We start from the raw sequence: 16,937 nt of genomic DNA, 5'->3' as shown, positions 1-16,937 counted from the left end.
TGAATTCTTTTGTGATGAAGACGTCTCTCCCTTCACAAAAAATAAACTGTTTTCACTGTTGTTCACGCTGTTTGCACGGAGTTTCAAACGATCTTCGTAGGCTTTTAACCTACCAATTGCTTCTTCAAAGGGCATCTTATCGATGTCCGAATATTGCTCCATGGATGCTACCAACTGGAGGTATTTATCGGGCACGGAATCGAGCAGTTTTCTTACTAGCAAATTGTCTTCAAGAGTGGCTCCTAAACTGTTATGTTTAGACACTATGCCGCTCAGTTTTCCAGCAAATTCATCAATCGATTCGCTGTCCTTCATCTTCAAGCCTTCGAATTCACTCTTTAGTGTGTGCAACCTTGCCTTTTGCACACGCTCAGCACCGAGGTATCGCGTCTTCAATGATTCCCAAACGTCCTTCGCCGTCTTATTCTTTGAGATTTGTAACAGCACATCTTCTGGTACAGCCTGAAATATGAAAGCCCTAGCTGACTTGCTTTTCTTCTCGTCCACATCCACCCCGGCATGTGGTTCTACCGACTCACATAACCCATGAGCGTCGAGAATGGCTTCCATGCGAATTGCCCAGGTTGTATAATTTGTTGATGTTAACATAGGGCATTGAAACGGGACGTTGCCTACATTCGATGCGTATGCTTGTGTTACTATCGACATATCTTTAGTTTTGATGTATTTTGGTATAAACCTTGGCTCTAGATACCAATTGATAGAAGGAAAAACAGAAAACTAAAAATATAATCGATGTATAAGATGAAGATTGGGGCAATTTTCTAGTGTTTATTTCTTGAATGAAAACGTTACAATACTTGAATAATGGAAACTACAAAGTACAACTATTTATAGCTAAATAAGATAACAACTAAATCCTAAAAACTTATTATTCCATGCTTCCACGTTTCCTTCACACGTTCAATTTACTTGGTCATATCCTTTATTTTCGGTCAACTCCACAACGTCACAATTTGATCCAACAGCTCATAGGTTTTGTTTAGTTTTGAAGGCTCGGATGTAGGCTTGTAGGTGTGTGTTGATTGGTGGTGGATCCATGTCATGTAGTTGTCGTGTTATTTTGTTTGCTCGCATATCTTATGTTGTCTTCGTGTAGTGTGTTGCTTCTTGCTAATGTTTTATATATAAATATACTTGCCTTTCAACACAAAATAAAAAAACAAAAACATTCTTAACTTTTAACATTGTGTCATACACATACAACACTATCTCTCTCTCTCTCTAAAATGGCGAGTCTATGGCGAGCAGTTATGGGCGAAACACCACCAAACGCCGACGATTACGACGGCGTAGAGTACTGGTCAAATCCCGAACGAACCGGTTGGCTAACAAAACAAGGCGAATACATCAAAACATGGCGCCGCCGTTGGTTCATATTAAAACAAGGCAAACTCTTCTGGTTTAAAGAATCAATCGTTACTCGTGGATCACGTCCACGTGGTGTCATACCAGTTGCCACGTGTCTCACCGTTAAAGGAGCTGAAGACGTCATCAATAAACAGTTCGCGTTTGAGCTGTCTACTAGATCGGAAACCATGTATTTCATCGCCGATTCAGAAAAGGAGAAAGAAGATTGGATCAATTCGATTGGAAGATCAATTGTTCAGCATTCGAGGTCTGTTACTGATAACGAAATCGTTGATTATGATAGCAAAAGATGATTTGTTATTTCAGTTCTGATTTTTAATTTTTAATTTACCTGTAAAATTAGGGTTTATTACTGTTTTGTGTTTGTTTCAGTATGATACGGATATATTGTTTCACTGGCTTAATGATTACAACTTTTAATTATTAATGGTTTTGTTTACATGATTTAGATCTTTATCTTTCTGATTGCAATAGGAATTGAAATCAATTATATTTTTTTTTTTTATAATTTTTGGAAGTTAGGTATGTTTAGGTTTTGAATCTGTTTTGTGTTTTATGCTAGCTAATTAAATACAGTATATATTTTTTTAAAATATATTAATACATTAAAAAATTAGGTTTGATGCTTCTGTGTGAATGTGTTGTATCTTAGGTTTGATAATTTGAAGTTTGTCTTGGCAATTTAAGTAGTGAGTTTGGGCCTTTGGGGTTTAATTTTTTCTTGATTGAGTATGAATAAAAAAATGTTGATTTTAATCGAAAAATCTCTTATTGAAGATATTAAAAAAAGCAGCTGTAGGTGATTTTACTCATTTGTGATAATTCAAAGTGTACCTTTAAAATTAGGTTTGATGCTCTTTCATGTGTTTGAGTGGAAACAAAAACCATCGGAATCCAGCTGCGTAGTTATAAATTTAATATTTTCAAATCTTAAAGATCGTTGTGACTGCGAATTTTGCTTGATTTCGTGTTGGTAAAGGTAGACTTTAGATTCCATTGCTTCAATATGATCCTAAGCATGTGGTAATTGTTCTATTGCTCTATATGCATTATATAAACTGCAATTGGTAAGGTGTTTTCTGTCACTTGTTTTTGTCTGAATATTGCATGTTTGACAATTTTTTGCCACATTAAAGATTTTGCAAACAATAGTCGAGAATTGCAAACAATAGTTTCTAAGAAAATAAGTTCACCTTGTTATGATGAAAGTTCAACCCAATGCGGACACTTTATAGTCGTTGCAGAGTTTTTTATGTCATTTGTTTTTGGCTACGTACTGCAACTTGGACAATTTTCTGCCAACTCAAGAGGGTTTGCACTCTTGCAAGAATGTCATTTTTCTAAATAACAGAAGGTATGAAATGGTTTGAGATGCTAACTAGGTTGTTGGTTTCTTGCAATTTGATCGGTTTTGACTTGTTCTGCTATTGAAGTTAACAAAATTGCAATGCTTGCATTTTGTCATGATCATATTTTAACCCAAGTCAGACACTTAATAGAAAGTCTAATACTCTTTAAGTACATCAAGAACCTTGAGGAGTTCACGCGATCCCTTAACAGCTTTGTTGTGGCTTATTTTGGTTTCGTTTTTCACCTATCTCAATCATTAGTTAGAGGTGAATTATTTCATGAAGCTCTTTCATGAAGCTCTAGATCACCTATCTCAATCATTAGTTGTGGCTGATTGAATGTGTTATAAAGTCCAGGGACAGGGTCCTCCATTTAAATTGCAAATTTATAATCTGATAATGAAGAATGCGACTCTGTAATATAAGATGTTTTCCTACTTTAAGCTTGTGCTTTCCATGTTATGCCATTAATATTAATATTTAAATTATTTAACTACTTATTGCAAATTTTGTGCAATCATGTTTTAATAATTGCTTTTGCATCTTATCCTATATGAATTATTGTGATTCTTTAAGCCCTTTTCATTCATAGATCTATCTTTATATTTTAAATATATTAATATATAAATATATTAGTCTTATTTGTTTGTAATTGTAATATATAGAAGATTGTATTATATTATATTAGTTTTATTTTAATATCTTTAAATAATATAAATATACACAGTTATTTTGTATCAAGACTTTTTTATAGTGAAACTGATGGGTAATCTTTGGGTATCACAAAAATCGTAGTGATGTAAAAAAAAAAAAAAATTAGAAGTGTATCAATTTTTTTTCTTAAAAAAAACCCGTGTACATTTGAACTTTGAGTAAATGGTTAAAATTTTACTTTACGTTGTAACTAAGCATTCATTATATATTTTTTTTATAAGGCCAAGTATATTAAAATAAATTGGTTTGAAATACAAACTCATGTGGTAGTGGTTGCCCCTTTATAGTGAAACTGATGGGTAATCTTCGAGTTTGACTCCCGGGATGCAACATTGCACACAATGTTTCCCCTTTACCCTTGAATTCCACTCAAGGGTGCCTTCCGCACATCGCGTTGCGGGGGCATTGGGGGAAGGGAGTTTTACTGTTCATGCCCTCAGATTGGGCCGGGTTTAAAAAAAACGACAGGAGAAAGCGAATGAAGACAAAATCCTTATTAAACCAAATATAAAAGCCAACACAGACAAAAATCCATATTAAACCAAACATAAAAGCCAACACACACACACAAAAAAAAAAAAAAAAAAAAAAAAAAAAAAACTATATATTTTTTACTTCAGTTTGTATTTGTTACATGCCATGGCAGTTTCTTCACAACTACTATATAAACCAATCCCTCCTGATTCTGATCTGTTGTTTTAAACCTGATAAATTCCTTAAAAAATAGTGTTGTCATCTGCAAAAAGCAGACTCAGCCAGATCAATAGCACGAGCCAGTCCAGCTGCTTTGTTTTGACACTCCTGCTGCTCGTCTTCTGGAACACTATCAGCCACAATACCTGCACCCGCTTGAATGTAAGCCACCCATTGCTTTAGCTGATTGTCTTCCTTGTGCAAGTGCATTGTGTCAAAACGACCCCCATTTAGGAACACCATGGTCCTGAGAGAAAGAGCGATGTCCATTTCCCCAGAAAACGATATCCACCCGAACCCTCCACTGTAGGGCCCACGTCTTGTGACTTCCAGTTTATCGATTAGTTCCATCGCCTTCACCTGTTACCGATTCATATTGGAATTTTGATGATCGGTTCATACATTGCAAAATTCACAAGATAAACCAGTTAGGCCGCGGACATCTGAATAAAAATACTCCCCTTCCCGAGGTGGGAGTGGCGGAAACAAGAATATTTTTAACCGAGGGCGAAATTTTTTAGAAGTGTAGCAATTTTTTTTTGGGCAAAATATGGAGGTTTTGGGACAAAATATTGAGGTTTTTGGGCAAAATGCGGAGGCTTTTGGGGCAAAATATGAAGACTTTTGGGTAAAAAAAATCCACTAGGGCCAAAATCGAAAAATCCAAAATTTTTGCACTGAAAATTACAAATCCACTGGGGCGGGAGCCCCACCCTGCCCCCACATATTTCCGCCCCTGCGAGGTGGTAAAAACCTTATCCGTTTACTCGTTTAAGTGAATGGTGCGAAAACTTATAAGAGAGAAAAAAACCAAACCTTTGGAGCACCACTAACTGTTCCAACAGGAAGTGCAGCACGAAGGGCGTCCCAACAAGTGAGATGATCGAGCAACTCACCAGTCACCTTTACTCGCCAAAATAAAGGAATAATGATTTAAGCTTATCGATAAAATATTTTGTACTGAAGAGTTGGTCGGTTTGGGTTATGTTTTATGTTTAATGCTTCTGAAAGTCTTACTTTGGAACTGATATGCATCACATGGGAGTATCGTTCAACAGTCATAAGCTTTTCCACCTTAACCGAACCAGATTTTGTGACCTACGTCCACATTTTAAGTCGGTAATGGGCATTAAAAAAAAGTCAACGTTCACTTGAAACAAAATAATATCAAAATAACCTTTCCGACGTCATTTCTCGCCAAGTCAACCAGCATGATGTGTTCTGCACATTGCTTTTCGTCATTTAGTAGCTTTTCCTCCAACTGTTCATCCTCTTCAAGAGTCTTTCCTCTTCTTACAGTCCCAGCTAGAGGTCGATTGAAAACCTTATTCTGTTAACAGATGTATATTGTCATTATTTTTTGCTGTATTTTATGGGAATAAAATACTTACGAAATAATTCGAAAGTAAAATAAGAGAATTTACAGATTTCACACGAGTAAGAATTTCTGGGCTTGAACCAACTAAGATACACCCTCGAGCCTGAAACATCACAAGGCGTTAAGTGAAATAACGTGTATGAGAAAACCAACTGGAAGAATATTTATTTAAGGATAATGCACCTGCAAATAAGTCATGTATGGACTTGGATTCACAACTCTTAATGCTCTGTAGATCTCAAATGGATCTGCAAATGTCCGGCGTTCAAAACGTTGGCTTAAAACAATCTGAAAAATATCACCTGCAAGAATGTGTTCTTTTGCCTGCAGCACCATCGCCTGGTATTCTTTACTGGTCATGTTAGAGTTGTTGAGCGGAGTCCCGAATTGTTGGGTGCTTAATTTCACAGAACCTGGAAGTAACTTTGGGCTAATGATTAAAAATAAGTTAGAAAGTTGATGTGAATAAATTGATTGTAGATCTAGAGTTTGGCAATTTCAACTCATTTACTTTCAGTTGTTGCGGAACTCAAAATTACTCGGCGAGTTTCGGCGTTTGCAACTCGGGGAGTATTCCGCTAGTACTCGGTCAAACTCAGTCAAACATAGTGAAACTCGGTCAAAAATCAGTCAAACTCAGGATTACTAAGAAAATCGGTCAAAACTCGGCCCACATTGGGATTACTCGGAAAATCAGTCAAAATTGGTCAAAACTCGATGAAGTCAAAGTTGGTCAAAGTACTCCAAGAGTTGCCGAGGACTCCTTAAAAAGTCCAGACCGATTACTATCCAAGTAGCGATTTTTGCAACCTTAATTACATATAAATGTTATGATGAGTTATTTGAATCAAAAACGAGTCATGCAAAATTCGCTTAATGTTAAACATGTCAAACGGATTGAAAAGGTTAAAGGCTGTCACTTACGGATCAACATCATGTACTTTAGACAACAATATATGCAAGCGTTTGATTCCGTCCGTATAAGCTTCTTCAGTGGATGAATACTGATCAAGCCTCACCCAGTGAATTACATATGCTCTCTGAGTATAAGTATATTTACGAAAAATAACCATAATCAGGATAAAAACTCGCAGCAAAAAAGTATGTAGTTGTGCTATGAGTACCTTCTGCACGTGATCAAACACAACCACATCTTCATACAATCCAAGATGAATGTCTGCTAGATTTCTATCATCTTCTTGTGCATCTATGAACAAGAGCTTCTTCTTTTCTACGTAACGAACTGTGTCATATGAAAAATAACCAACCCATCCACCTGTTACAATGATAAACAAATTGTAAGTAAAGGCCTACTGTAAAGATCTTTATTTGGAGAAAAAACGTAGTAACATATAACGGTCTGAAGATCAACAAATACAACTGATACAATAAGAAATGCAAACCTAGACAAAGAAGCTACTAAACATCGAAACCTAAGTAAACGGCCCCACCAACAGCTGTAAAGATGCTTTGAAAGGACTTATATCAATTAAGAAGCAATGGTTCATTATGCATTACATGTTTTCAACAATCGCACCACGCGAAGATTCATACATACCCTCCCTTGATTACATGAAGAGCAACGACAGTTAAGAGCTACAGTAACTGTTTTCCATTCAATTCTCTGGTGGCCCTGATGTCTATCTTACTGATGGTTGTTGGCAATATTTAATAATGACACGCGCCATAAACACGAATGATGGGTCAATAAACAATAATTTATTTTCATAAATACCAGATTCATTATTCATACCAATAAATGTATCAGGAAGGCCATCAAGAAGCTGAGGTTTCCATCCATCGGAAAGATTTTTTGGAATTTCCAAAGGATCTTCGACGATTTTATGAGTCGAACTTCCTTTCTCATGATCCACAATGGTCACATTCTTTTCTTTCGCAATAACTTCAATTGTTGGATCACACCCAACCACACTGTATCGACCCTAATAAATTCGCAATCATATCAGATGCTTCTAGTTCTTTCCTAAATCTTTAAAATATCATGATAGAACAATATTTAACCATGTTAAGTCCTTATTACTCAAATGCAGAAAATGATAGTAATGGAAATAAATTGAGCCAAAATGATCTTACAACTTGTGAAGTCCGAAAACCAGGTTCCACCGACTCGAAAAGAAAACTAGGAATGTCTCGATCGTCTTCATTAACTAGACAACGGTAAGCGAGCACTGGTGTTAAGTGATCAGCGAATATGCATCGGTGAAGAGGCACCAGATTCCCTTTCTTTGATGCCTCAACAAACTCAGCTTCTTCACCAACTATTCATATATCATCATTTCAATTTCAATATCAAATTTAAAAAATCAAAAATGGAAAAAATTAAACACTATCTTATAATCTAGGCACTTCAGCCAACTTCAACTTGCATATATTTACAGAAATCGCTTATCAAAAAGAAAAAAATATATATTTACAGAAATCACAATATCAGTTAAATTCTCAATCAATCAAATAATAATGCAATGCTAGTCTCAATCATATAAAAATAAACGACATAATTTCCATTGAAATCAGTTAAACAACGACATTGAAGTCCTTAAATCAACTACAACTACTACTGTTTAACAAAATCACAATGTGATTGATTTGATCAAATGCGAGGTTACCTAAAGACGGAGACTGGAGAACAGAGCGAATAGGACTCCGAATGCGAAACGAAATGGAAGAACTAATTGGAACGGAAATTGCGGAGTGTTGAACGTGAAACGGCGGACAACGGCGGTGAAACGACGGTGATGATCGTAGAGAAACAGCTAGTGATTGCATTATTCACCGATTCTAGAACGCACGTGAAATGAGAAAGTGAATGTTGAATACTAGATAGATAATACGTTACATAATAGCGTGTATACATAACTAGTGCTTTAAATGCAGGTTCTGTAGAGGAGAGAACTGGCTGTTTGGTTGCTTCTAATCTCGTTGCTTACTAGTAGTATTTTAAAAAAAAAAAAGTAATTATGTTTGTCTAAATACATGGATGACGACAATTTTATGATTTCTTTTTAAAGTACAGCCAAAGAGTAGCAATGACAATGCATCCGATATCAATATGGATCCGATGATGTATACATGTCTACATCAGGATGAAAACAGTTGTATACGATTAATTAGGTAAACATGGCAAATTCAGGATGAAAACATAATGGGGTCATATTTTTTTTTTTTTTCAAAAATAATTATATTTGAAATGTACTTTAGTAGTTATTTAACTTCTAAAAAAACCATAAATTTCAAAAAAATATACGGGTCATATAGTTAAATTGAATGTTATCTCATATAATTTGAATAATACATTGTAAATTTTTTTTACAAAGTAGTGGAGTCGAAGAAACCACCCTCATGTTATTAGAATCACCCCTGATTAAGGGGTGGAGATTTTAGGTCGATATCTATCTATATGTATATTGAAGAAAAAAGGTTAGTGTATACATTTAGAGACATAGATATAGGTGTAAATGAGCCGAGCCGAGCCCGAGATTGATAGAGGTGTATACATTTACAGTTGGAGAACTCCACCAATCATCGAAATAGACGTCGGAAAATTCAAAAGAAAGAGAACCGACGAGAAGCTTGGTAACCAAACCACTTTCATAAAGCCACACACGAGAACGGTGTTGGAGAAGCAAAAATGGTCAATGAACGCCCCGACTTGCCAGAAAGAAAGAGGAAAGGAGGAGAGGTGGGAAACACGAAAAACTGGATTACCGGCGTCTATGGTCGAAGAAAAAGTACTCACCAGAGAATTACAAAACAGAGGAGGAAGCTTGAACATGGGTGTTTAAGTGCTACAAAAAAATAAAGTAGTGTTGGTGTTTAAGTGCTACAAATTAATCAAGTAGTGTAAGTTTGTAACTAGTATCTTTGGTCAACGAAATACTAGTAGAAAATTGAAACATCTTCAAAAGCCTTAATTAATTAATGGATTTTTCTAAGCATAGCTCGATAGCCCTAAGGGTTATACTTAAACTTTTAGAACATGCATTAAATAGTTATACTTAATTGAAAACTACCTCACTAACCTTCTAATAACCACCTTTCTAACATTTTTGTACTATCAATCATTTACATAAAATTTTCTCAAGCATAGCCCTTAGGGCTATGTTTATTAATATTTTTTTCTGGCAAAAAAACGATAACATTTAACGGATCCGAAGATCAACAAGTACACCCGATACAAAGGAAATCCACAATCTAGCCAAAACAAGCGGCTGTCAATACTATCCTAATCAAATTCCAGCCAACAGGGCTGAACATAAAAGACTGTGAAAGTATGAACAAGCCTAACAAACTAACAACGGAAAAACCTATGAATCAGTTGCACTACACAACATAAACTAAAGTGATGAAATAAACAACGACGACGATCGGGAGAACGCCGACCGTCACCCGCAACAAAAAAAGAAAAGAAAAAAACACCAGCATCCGACATCTCCCCGAGCCGTATAAAGATGAGTCCAATATGCAAAACACCGCATCCTCCCTCGAGTTTGAAACCAGATCTCCAACTGGGAGATCGTCGCCTGGTCCAAATTCGAAGGTACCCCGGAAAGAAATAGACTCGCACGCAAACCCACGACAACAAACCAGCCAACCCACCACGGTCCATAGCGCTACCACCGTCCCCCTGAACCCCGAAAGATAGCTATTTCGAGCAACCAAGACCCACCACAAACCGCCGACATCACCGCCGCCACATCTCGCAGCCACCACCAACTGGGTGGTAAACCACTAGATCCAACGACAGCACCACAGCACCACCAACTACTAGAGGCAAACAACCACCACCAACTGGGTGGTAAACCACTAGATCCAACGACAGCACCATAGCACCACCAACTACTAGAGGCAAACAGCCACCACCACTGCCGGTGTAGTTCAGGAGAAATCAGCCACCAAAATAACATCGAGAACCAGCAAATTCAGAGGTCCGTAAACATCATCACCCCTACCACGAGAACGATGTTAGATAACGATAACACCCGCCAATAACCACCCAAACCCGCTGAAAAAGGAGAAAAAGGTGGGACGTCAAAACAGATGGGAAGGACAGAAGAGAGAGAGCAAGAAGGAAGAGACGACGAAAAAGGCTGGAAAAGAGGCCAACCGGACCTCCAGCGAGGTGCCGGAGACCGGCGGCTGCGGAGCTTAAATATAAGGTTTACAAAACGTTAGCAGAGTGGATGTGTAAAAGAAGGAGATAGCACCTTTTTTAGAAGTTTAAAAAGGTTTTTCACAACCAAAATTAAAGATAAGAAATCAAAGAAGTGAGGAATAGAGGTGTCGGAGAGATAAACAAAGCCGGAAGAGAAAAGTTGTTCAAAAAAGTAGGGTTGGTGGCACAGCCTTCAAGTCAAAGCAAAAGTTTGAATTTTTTTGAAATGAAGAGTAGATTTTTGAAAAATCCTATGTTTATTAATGATAATTGATATTTTCAACATGAAAATTACTTGTTCCACCTAAAATTTTTATTATACCCTTAATGAAAGGTTTACACAAAATTTTTAAATTTTTTTATTCTAATTTATTAAAGGATATTTTGGGAAAAAAGCTTGAAATTATAGTGGAACAAGTAATATTGATGTTGGAATTATCATCTCCTTTTATTAATTGACGGTTATTGTTTTCTCGCCATAATTGTACTGTTTACTAGTGGGTTAGAGGAACCATGTTATTGGATGGTAGACTAAACATTTTGGGGTAAGCCCATTGGGGCTTTTATTATACTGTCGTTTCTTTTTGTTTAAAGATAATATTACCGCATCCATGCGTTTAAAAGTCAATATAAAAGAAAAAACAGTAAAATTAAAGGTCTTGAAGGCCTCGTATCGAAATCTTTTTGGGACAAATTGCATACGACTGTTTGCCAATGGATAGATATCGAAAATATATACAATTTCATTAAAAAAAATGGTGTCTAAATCGGAGCTACGAGTCAAAAATTCAAAGTTCTTCCACAACAAAGCACCATGAACCATGCACCAAGCGTGGTGCGTTTTCACGAAGAAAAATGTCTGTCTCGGTCATTATCTCGTAAACACACACGACTCACCAAATTACACACATCATGCGTGGTGCGTGGCTAGAAGACATTATTACAATTTCAAATTTTTGAAGACATATTGTTAAATATTTTCAAAAATGAAGGTATTTTGACCAATTTCCCAAAATAATATTAACTCATCCGTGATTGTTAATCGTTATTCCTTATTATTTTGTTATAGTAGTAGTTTGCAGCATACACTAAAAAATTGTACTATTGTACGTTATATGACCTTTTCGATATTCATGTCAAATTGCCCCTCTGTTTTTTTAGCAGAAAGCATATAATCCAACGTTAAAATTGTTATCCTGCCAAACGCACAGATGATGACTTAACACCCATCTTACCCGTTTACCTTTTGAATCAAACAAGTAGAGATATATAAAAAGTGAATAAACTCTCACTAAAACTAAAAGGATCCACATTGGGATTTATTATTAAGTTGTAACATTGTAGATTTGTAGATACAACAAAAATGGAATAAATTTCATAAACACTAATTACAACATTACATTATAACTCACAAAATAATGTTCTGTTACTTCTGTTGCAAATTCTTATCGGTCTATATGGTTGGCTAGCAACAAGGCATAGCTCAATAAATAACACAAACACACCATTTGTAATATAAGTGAAGTAACTACAAGTTCTAACAAGATGATATATATTAAGCCAGAAAGAATAGAAAAATGACTAGAAAAACTATCAAAATAGCAAATATCTTAATCAACAGCCACCTGTTTGACGATATCCGGTTTAGATGCTTCAATAGAGCTCCACGAGCACCTTCAACATTTGACAACGTTTCTTCCATATTGTCATCAATCCTGATTTAGCACAAACTTATTACAACATGAAAAATTATATCAAGTTAATTAACACCACTACTCTCTTTTGTCACTTTAAAAAATTTCTAATTATCTAGAATAACTTTCTTATGACATAGTGAATGAAATTTTTAGCTGATGATTACCTGTAAATATTTAAAATTCAACTAACCTGATAGCAAGCTCTCCCTGGTGGGCAACCATTGTAGCCAAATTTGTAAAAATCCCACTCAGTTCGGTAATTGTAGACTCAACACTCTGTAGTGCAACTGCACGGTTTTGAGAATAATTCTCTTGTTGTGGGACCACCTGCTGCAACATTGACGTTTCCATTTGCAGAGATGGAGAACTATCAGCACCTAATCTCCGTCTGCATCAACAGAATAAATAAATGATGTTATCAGCATGCAAGAATATAGCTTTACATGTTTATAATAACAGAAATCCACATTTGCTCATGTCTTGAACTTAACAGTAATAACTAATGCAAAGTAAGCTAAGAAAAGGGAAGAAGCTTTAGATGTTAATAATTAAGTTGTTTAATTTCAAAAAATATTGGGAGACATTCATATCCTAATTAAAGATCAGATTCACCTAGTCTAAAGTTTGATTGCAAAAGTTTCTATCCTCAAGCTAGCTTTGTAGAAGTGTATAACACAACAGTTCTTATTAAGCTTAGCTGGGCCAGTGTTGTAAATCTCCTTATTTCTTCTCAAGATCTCGTTTTTGGAAGGCAGCCGAGACGAGATGTCCATCTCGCGAGATTTCTCGGTCAACGGAGTCAAACTTGGTCAAAGCCACGATTTCTCGTATTTACTCGCTCATTTCTAGGATTTCCTCGCACATTTCTCGGATTTTCTTGTAAAATCTCGTAATAAGTATATAAATATACATACATTTATTTATATACATAAATTTATGTTAAAAAAAAAACTAAAAAGTCAACGTCCCAGATTTCTCCAAAAATGTCCAAAAGAGATCTCCCGAGATCCGAGTTCTCGGGCCTTGGCTGGGGCTACATATGTTGTACAATAAGGAATTATTCGACAACACTAGGACCTTAAGTGGTTATTATACTTGGTAGAAATAAGTAAAGAATTTGGTCAACTGAACCAGATAAGAAGGCGCAAAGTAACAACTAGGAAGGACATATTCAGACTATATACCTTAGTTGGTTTCCAACTTGGACTCCAGTTCCTGTGGATCTGCGAAAAAGAAACAGATAAAAAAAAAACATAAGAGGAATCACTATTTATCATTCACGTCACATGAGATACAGTACTAAATATTGTATACACTTTTACACAATAATAACAGGCTCACTCAGGTGGTAGTAGATTTCCAGATGATTTAGACGGACTTGACCAAGGAGGTGGCTCCATAACATTCTTAGTTTGCTGCCTCAATGGATTCTCTCTTGTCATATTCGTCGAAAATATTTGTCTCCTATTTTCATGGGCCTTGATGTTCTACCATAAGAACAATGATTAAATTACTAAAGCACAACGAAGATGAGACACAATTATTGCATTAGTAACAAAACGAATAAGGTTTTTCCTATTCAGGCTAAGGGGATTACGTTTACTCAGATGTAGGCAGCATAACTGGGTTATCCCGTAACTGTTTTCCCACATTTTTCCCTGCCACCCCAACATATCTTGCTAGTGAGGTTTGAACCCAAGACCTGTTGCAAGGAAAACATGACCCAACTACTAGGCTATATTGTGATGATTCGGGTGAGTTTTACATGTTCAGGTTGCTTGGAAAGGTAATTTTACTCGGGGTGCGTTTGATTACCTCTTAATGGAATGGTTCAACGTTGAATGCTAAATCATTCAGCATTCAACGCGTTTGTTTCTGATCTCTGAATGACATGTCATGCTGAATAGTGCTGAACCATTCAGAGCTAAAATACTCTCTTAACCATAAAATATCTAAATTTTATGTAATATCCTTCTTTAAATTATATCAGAATTACTAATTAAACAACTATATTGTTTTCTTGTCAATGCAAAATATGAATAAAGTAATTTTACGTCATTCACATACTTCATTCAAAATGATTATCAAACATGTTATTGTTATTCAGAACCTTTGAATCATTCAGATTATGAACTATTCAGCATTTAATCATTCAGTTTTATCAAACACACCCTCAAATCTACACGGCCTAACCCAGTCCCGTGAACGTTTCTGAAACATAAAGTGAAAATAAAGTAACACATTACACCATGAATACAAACCTCAGTCCTAGCTGTTAGTACATCCTGAAACTTCTTTGTAGCTCCCATGAGTTTGTTCTTCAAATCATCACAAACCGTAGTGTTATGAACAACTCTATCTTGTGAATAATTACCATCCGCAATTTCAATGTTTTGAAGAGTTTGCAAATCAGAAATATCTACATTCAGGGCTGTTATATCATTCTTTATTAAGGATGTTAATTCTTGAATCTCCTTTAAGGGATCATCAAATATAGATGACTTTTTAGCTACTGCATGTCCAACCAATCAAATCAAAAGTTAAGATATCTATATTGCCCTATTGGCAAAGCCTTTTATTTAACTCATAATAAACCAATACAATATCATATTTTACTCAAAATATTCACTCAGAAGCTGAAACAGCTAACAACCAATAAAATTAATATCAAATAGTCCAATTACTACTACATATCAACAGTGGCGGAACCACTAAGTGACAGAGGGGGTAGTCGTCGAGTGGTTTTGCAATTTTCAGTATAAAAATTTTGAGTTTTTCGATTTTGACCCGGTTAAAACTTTTTTTTTTTTTGCCACAAAGCCTCCATATTTTGCCAAAAACCTTCATATTTTGCCCAAAAAACTTCAAATTTTGACAAAAACCTTCATATATTGCACAAAAACCTCCATATTTTGCCAAAAAAAATTGCTACGTTTTTAAAAAAAAAATCGGCCTGGCGAAAAAAATTTCTATTTTCGCCACTCAGCATCTAAACTATTAAAACTTTCAATTCAAAAGCAATGAAATGATACAGTGAATTACAAACCCTAGGTTTAAAAATGGAATGTATAAAGTAACAATTGCTTACAATTAGCGAGTCTAGAGATCTTTTCGGAGGTTTCATTGATACGTAGCAAAATACGAGAAGACCTATATTTGAAATCAGATCGAACTGAAGAAGGTGATGATGAAGGTGATGATGCCAGTGATTTATAAGATGAAGATGGATCGTTTTGGTGATTTGAATTATTATTAGCATCCGTTAGTATCCGGCTGGATCTGATGAATGTGTCTGATATAGATCGGAATTCAGAAGACCGATCACGGAAAGTGGAAGTTGCGGCGGGCGCCATTGATATCGGTAAGTTTTTGGTTGCCGGAGATTTGCCGGAATAAAAGGAGCAAATTTAAGGTTTGTGATTGAGACACTCCGCTACTTCGAGTCTGACATCATATGAACGTCGTGAATTATATTTGGTGCCAATAACTTCCCTAACTTGATACTCCGTAACTTTGTAAGTTTTATATTTTGAAATTGCGTTATAATAAAAACAACTACAAGTTTTTTTTTTTTTTTTTTTTTTTTTTAAAGTAAAAATAAATCAAAACTAAACATTACGAGGACTCAAAAGTCAAAACCAACTCGACAAAACTAAACAATTAACACGGACAAAGACCAAGACTAACATGGTAAAGACGAAACAAATGAAGGAAAAAAAAAAGAATAGAAAACATACAACCCCTATCAAACCACCAAATTAGCTAACGAAAAATACAAATAACTATCATCCAACCGGTGGTAGAATTAGCAATTTTTTTCACTTGAAGTGGATTTTCTTTTAAAACGTTCACACTCACGGCAACTTTTTTAGATAGAATGTGAAGGCTTTTGGACAAAATATAAAGACTTTTAAGTAAAATATGGAGGCTTTAAGGGCAAATTATGAAAATTTTGAGAGTAAAATATGGAGGCTTTTAGAACAAAATATAAAAATTCAAAATTATAGGTCTGGAAATTTCAAATCAACTAGGACGAGGGCCTCACCCGCCGCATTCTGTTTCCACCCCGGTATGCAACAAGAATCCGATAAGCAAACAACTTGTCCATACTTTTGCAGAATTTTACCTTGAAGCGCTAACATTCATATTCTTTGAAATGGTTTGATGAGTTTGCCTTCCAAATTAACGAATCTAATTATTTCACCTAAACAAAAAGAGAAAACAAATTCCAAATCATGTAAAAACCTCAATCGAACCATCATCGGAAGTAGCGCCTTGAACGTTAGCGAGAACTGTTCAATTCCTTTTCAACTTCGAACAACTCTTATGAAATGTCCCGTTCTTATTGATTAAAAACGTTCCATATTAATTGATTTCGTTGCGAGGTTTTGACCTCTATATGAGACGTTTTTTAAAGACTGCATTCATTTTTAAAACAAACCATAACCTTTATTTCATAAATAAAGGTTTAAAAAGCTTTACGTAGATTATCAAATAATGATAATCTAAAATATCCTGTTTACACACGACCATTACATAAT

General features: G+C 35.5%; 3 protein-coding genes across 3 annotated transcripts; 1 reads left to right on the top strand and 2 right to left on the bottom strand.

Annotated features, from left to right (window-relative positions):
* Positions 1–1,193: 1,193 nt before the first annotated feature.
* On the top strand, positions 1,194–1,833 carry LOC139893510 (pleckstrin homology domain-containing protein 1-like). The gene has a single exon (XM_071876675.1). The coding sequence runs from the start codon at positions 1,251–1,253 to the stop codon at positions 1,683–1,685; it is 435 nt and encodes a 144-aa protein (XP_071732776.1). The 5' UTR covers positions 1,194–1,250; the 3' UTR covers positions 1,686–1,833.
* A 2,354-nt stretch (positions 1,834–4,187) lies between these two features.
* LOC139893509 (anthranilate synthase alpha subunit 1, chloroplastic-like) lies at positions 4,188–8,313 on the bottom strand. The gene is made up of 11 exons (XM_071876674.1): positions 8,154–8,313; positions 7,621–7,805; positions 7,280–7,469; positions 6,651–6,802; positions 6,451–6,566; positions 5,710–5,956; positions 5,573–5,629; positions 5,326–5,478; positions 5,166–5,246; positions 4,965–5,051; positions 4,188–4,508 (listed from the first exon to the last, which is right to left on the bottom strand). The coding sequence occupies exons 1-11, from the start codon at positions 8,311–8,313 to the stop codon at positions 4,188–4,190; spliced, it is 1,749 nt and encodes a 582-aa protein (XP_071732775.1).
* Positions 8,314–12,070: 3,757 nt separating this feature from the next.
* LOC139893508 (syntaxin-31) lies at positions 12,071–15,931 on the bottom strand. Its single transcript, XM_071876673.1, has 6 exons — positions 15,485–15,931; positions 14,658–14,908; positions 13,738–13,883; positions 13,581–13,619; positions 12,587–12,784; positions 12,071–12,414 (listed from the first exon to the last, which is right to left on the bottom strand). Exons 1-6 carry the CDS (start codon positions 15,747–15,749, stop codon positions 12,255–12,257), a joined length of 1,059 nt encoding a protein of 352 aa, XP_071732774.1. The 5' UTR covers positions 15,750–15,931; the 3' UTR covers positions 12,071–12,254.
* Positions 15,932–16,937: the final 1,006 nt, after the last annotated feature.

Source organism: Rutidosis leptorrhynchoides, chromosome 2 (genome assembly GCF_046630445.1).
Source record: "Rutidosis leptorrhynchoides isolate AG116_Rl617_1_P2 chromosome 2, CSIRO_AGI_Rlap_v1, whole genome shotgun sequence".
Lineage (NCBI taxonomy): Eukaryota > Viridiplantae > Streptophyta > Magnoliopsida > Asterales > Asteraceae > Rutidosis > Rutidosis leptorrhynchoides.
The sequence above is the reverse complement of the archived record's forward strand: the minus strand, read 5'-3'. Positions and strand labels throughout refer to the sequence as shown.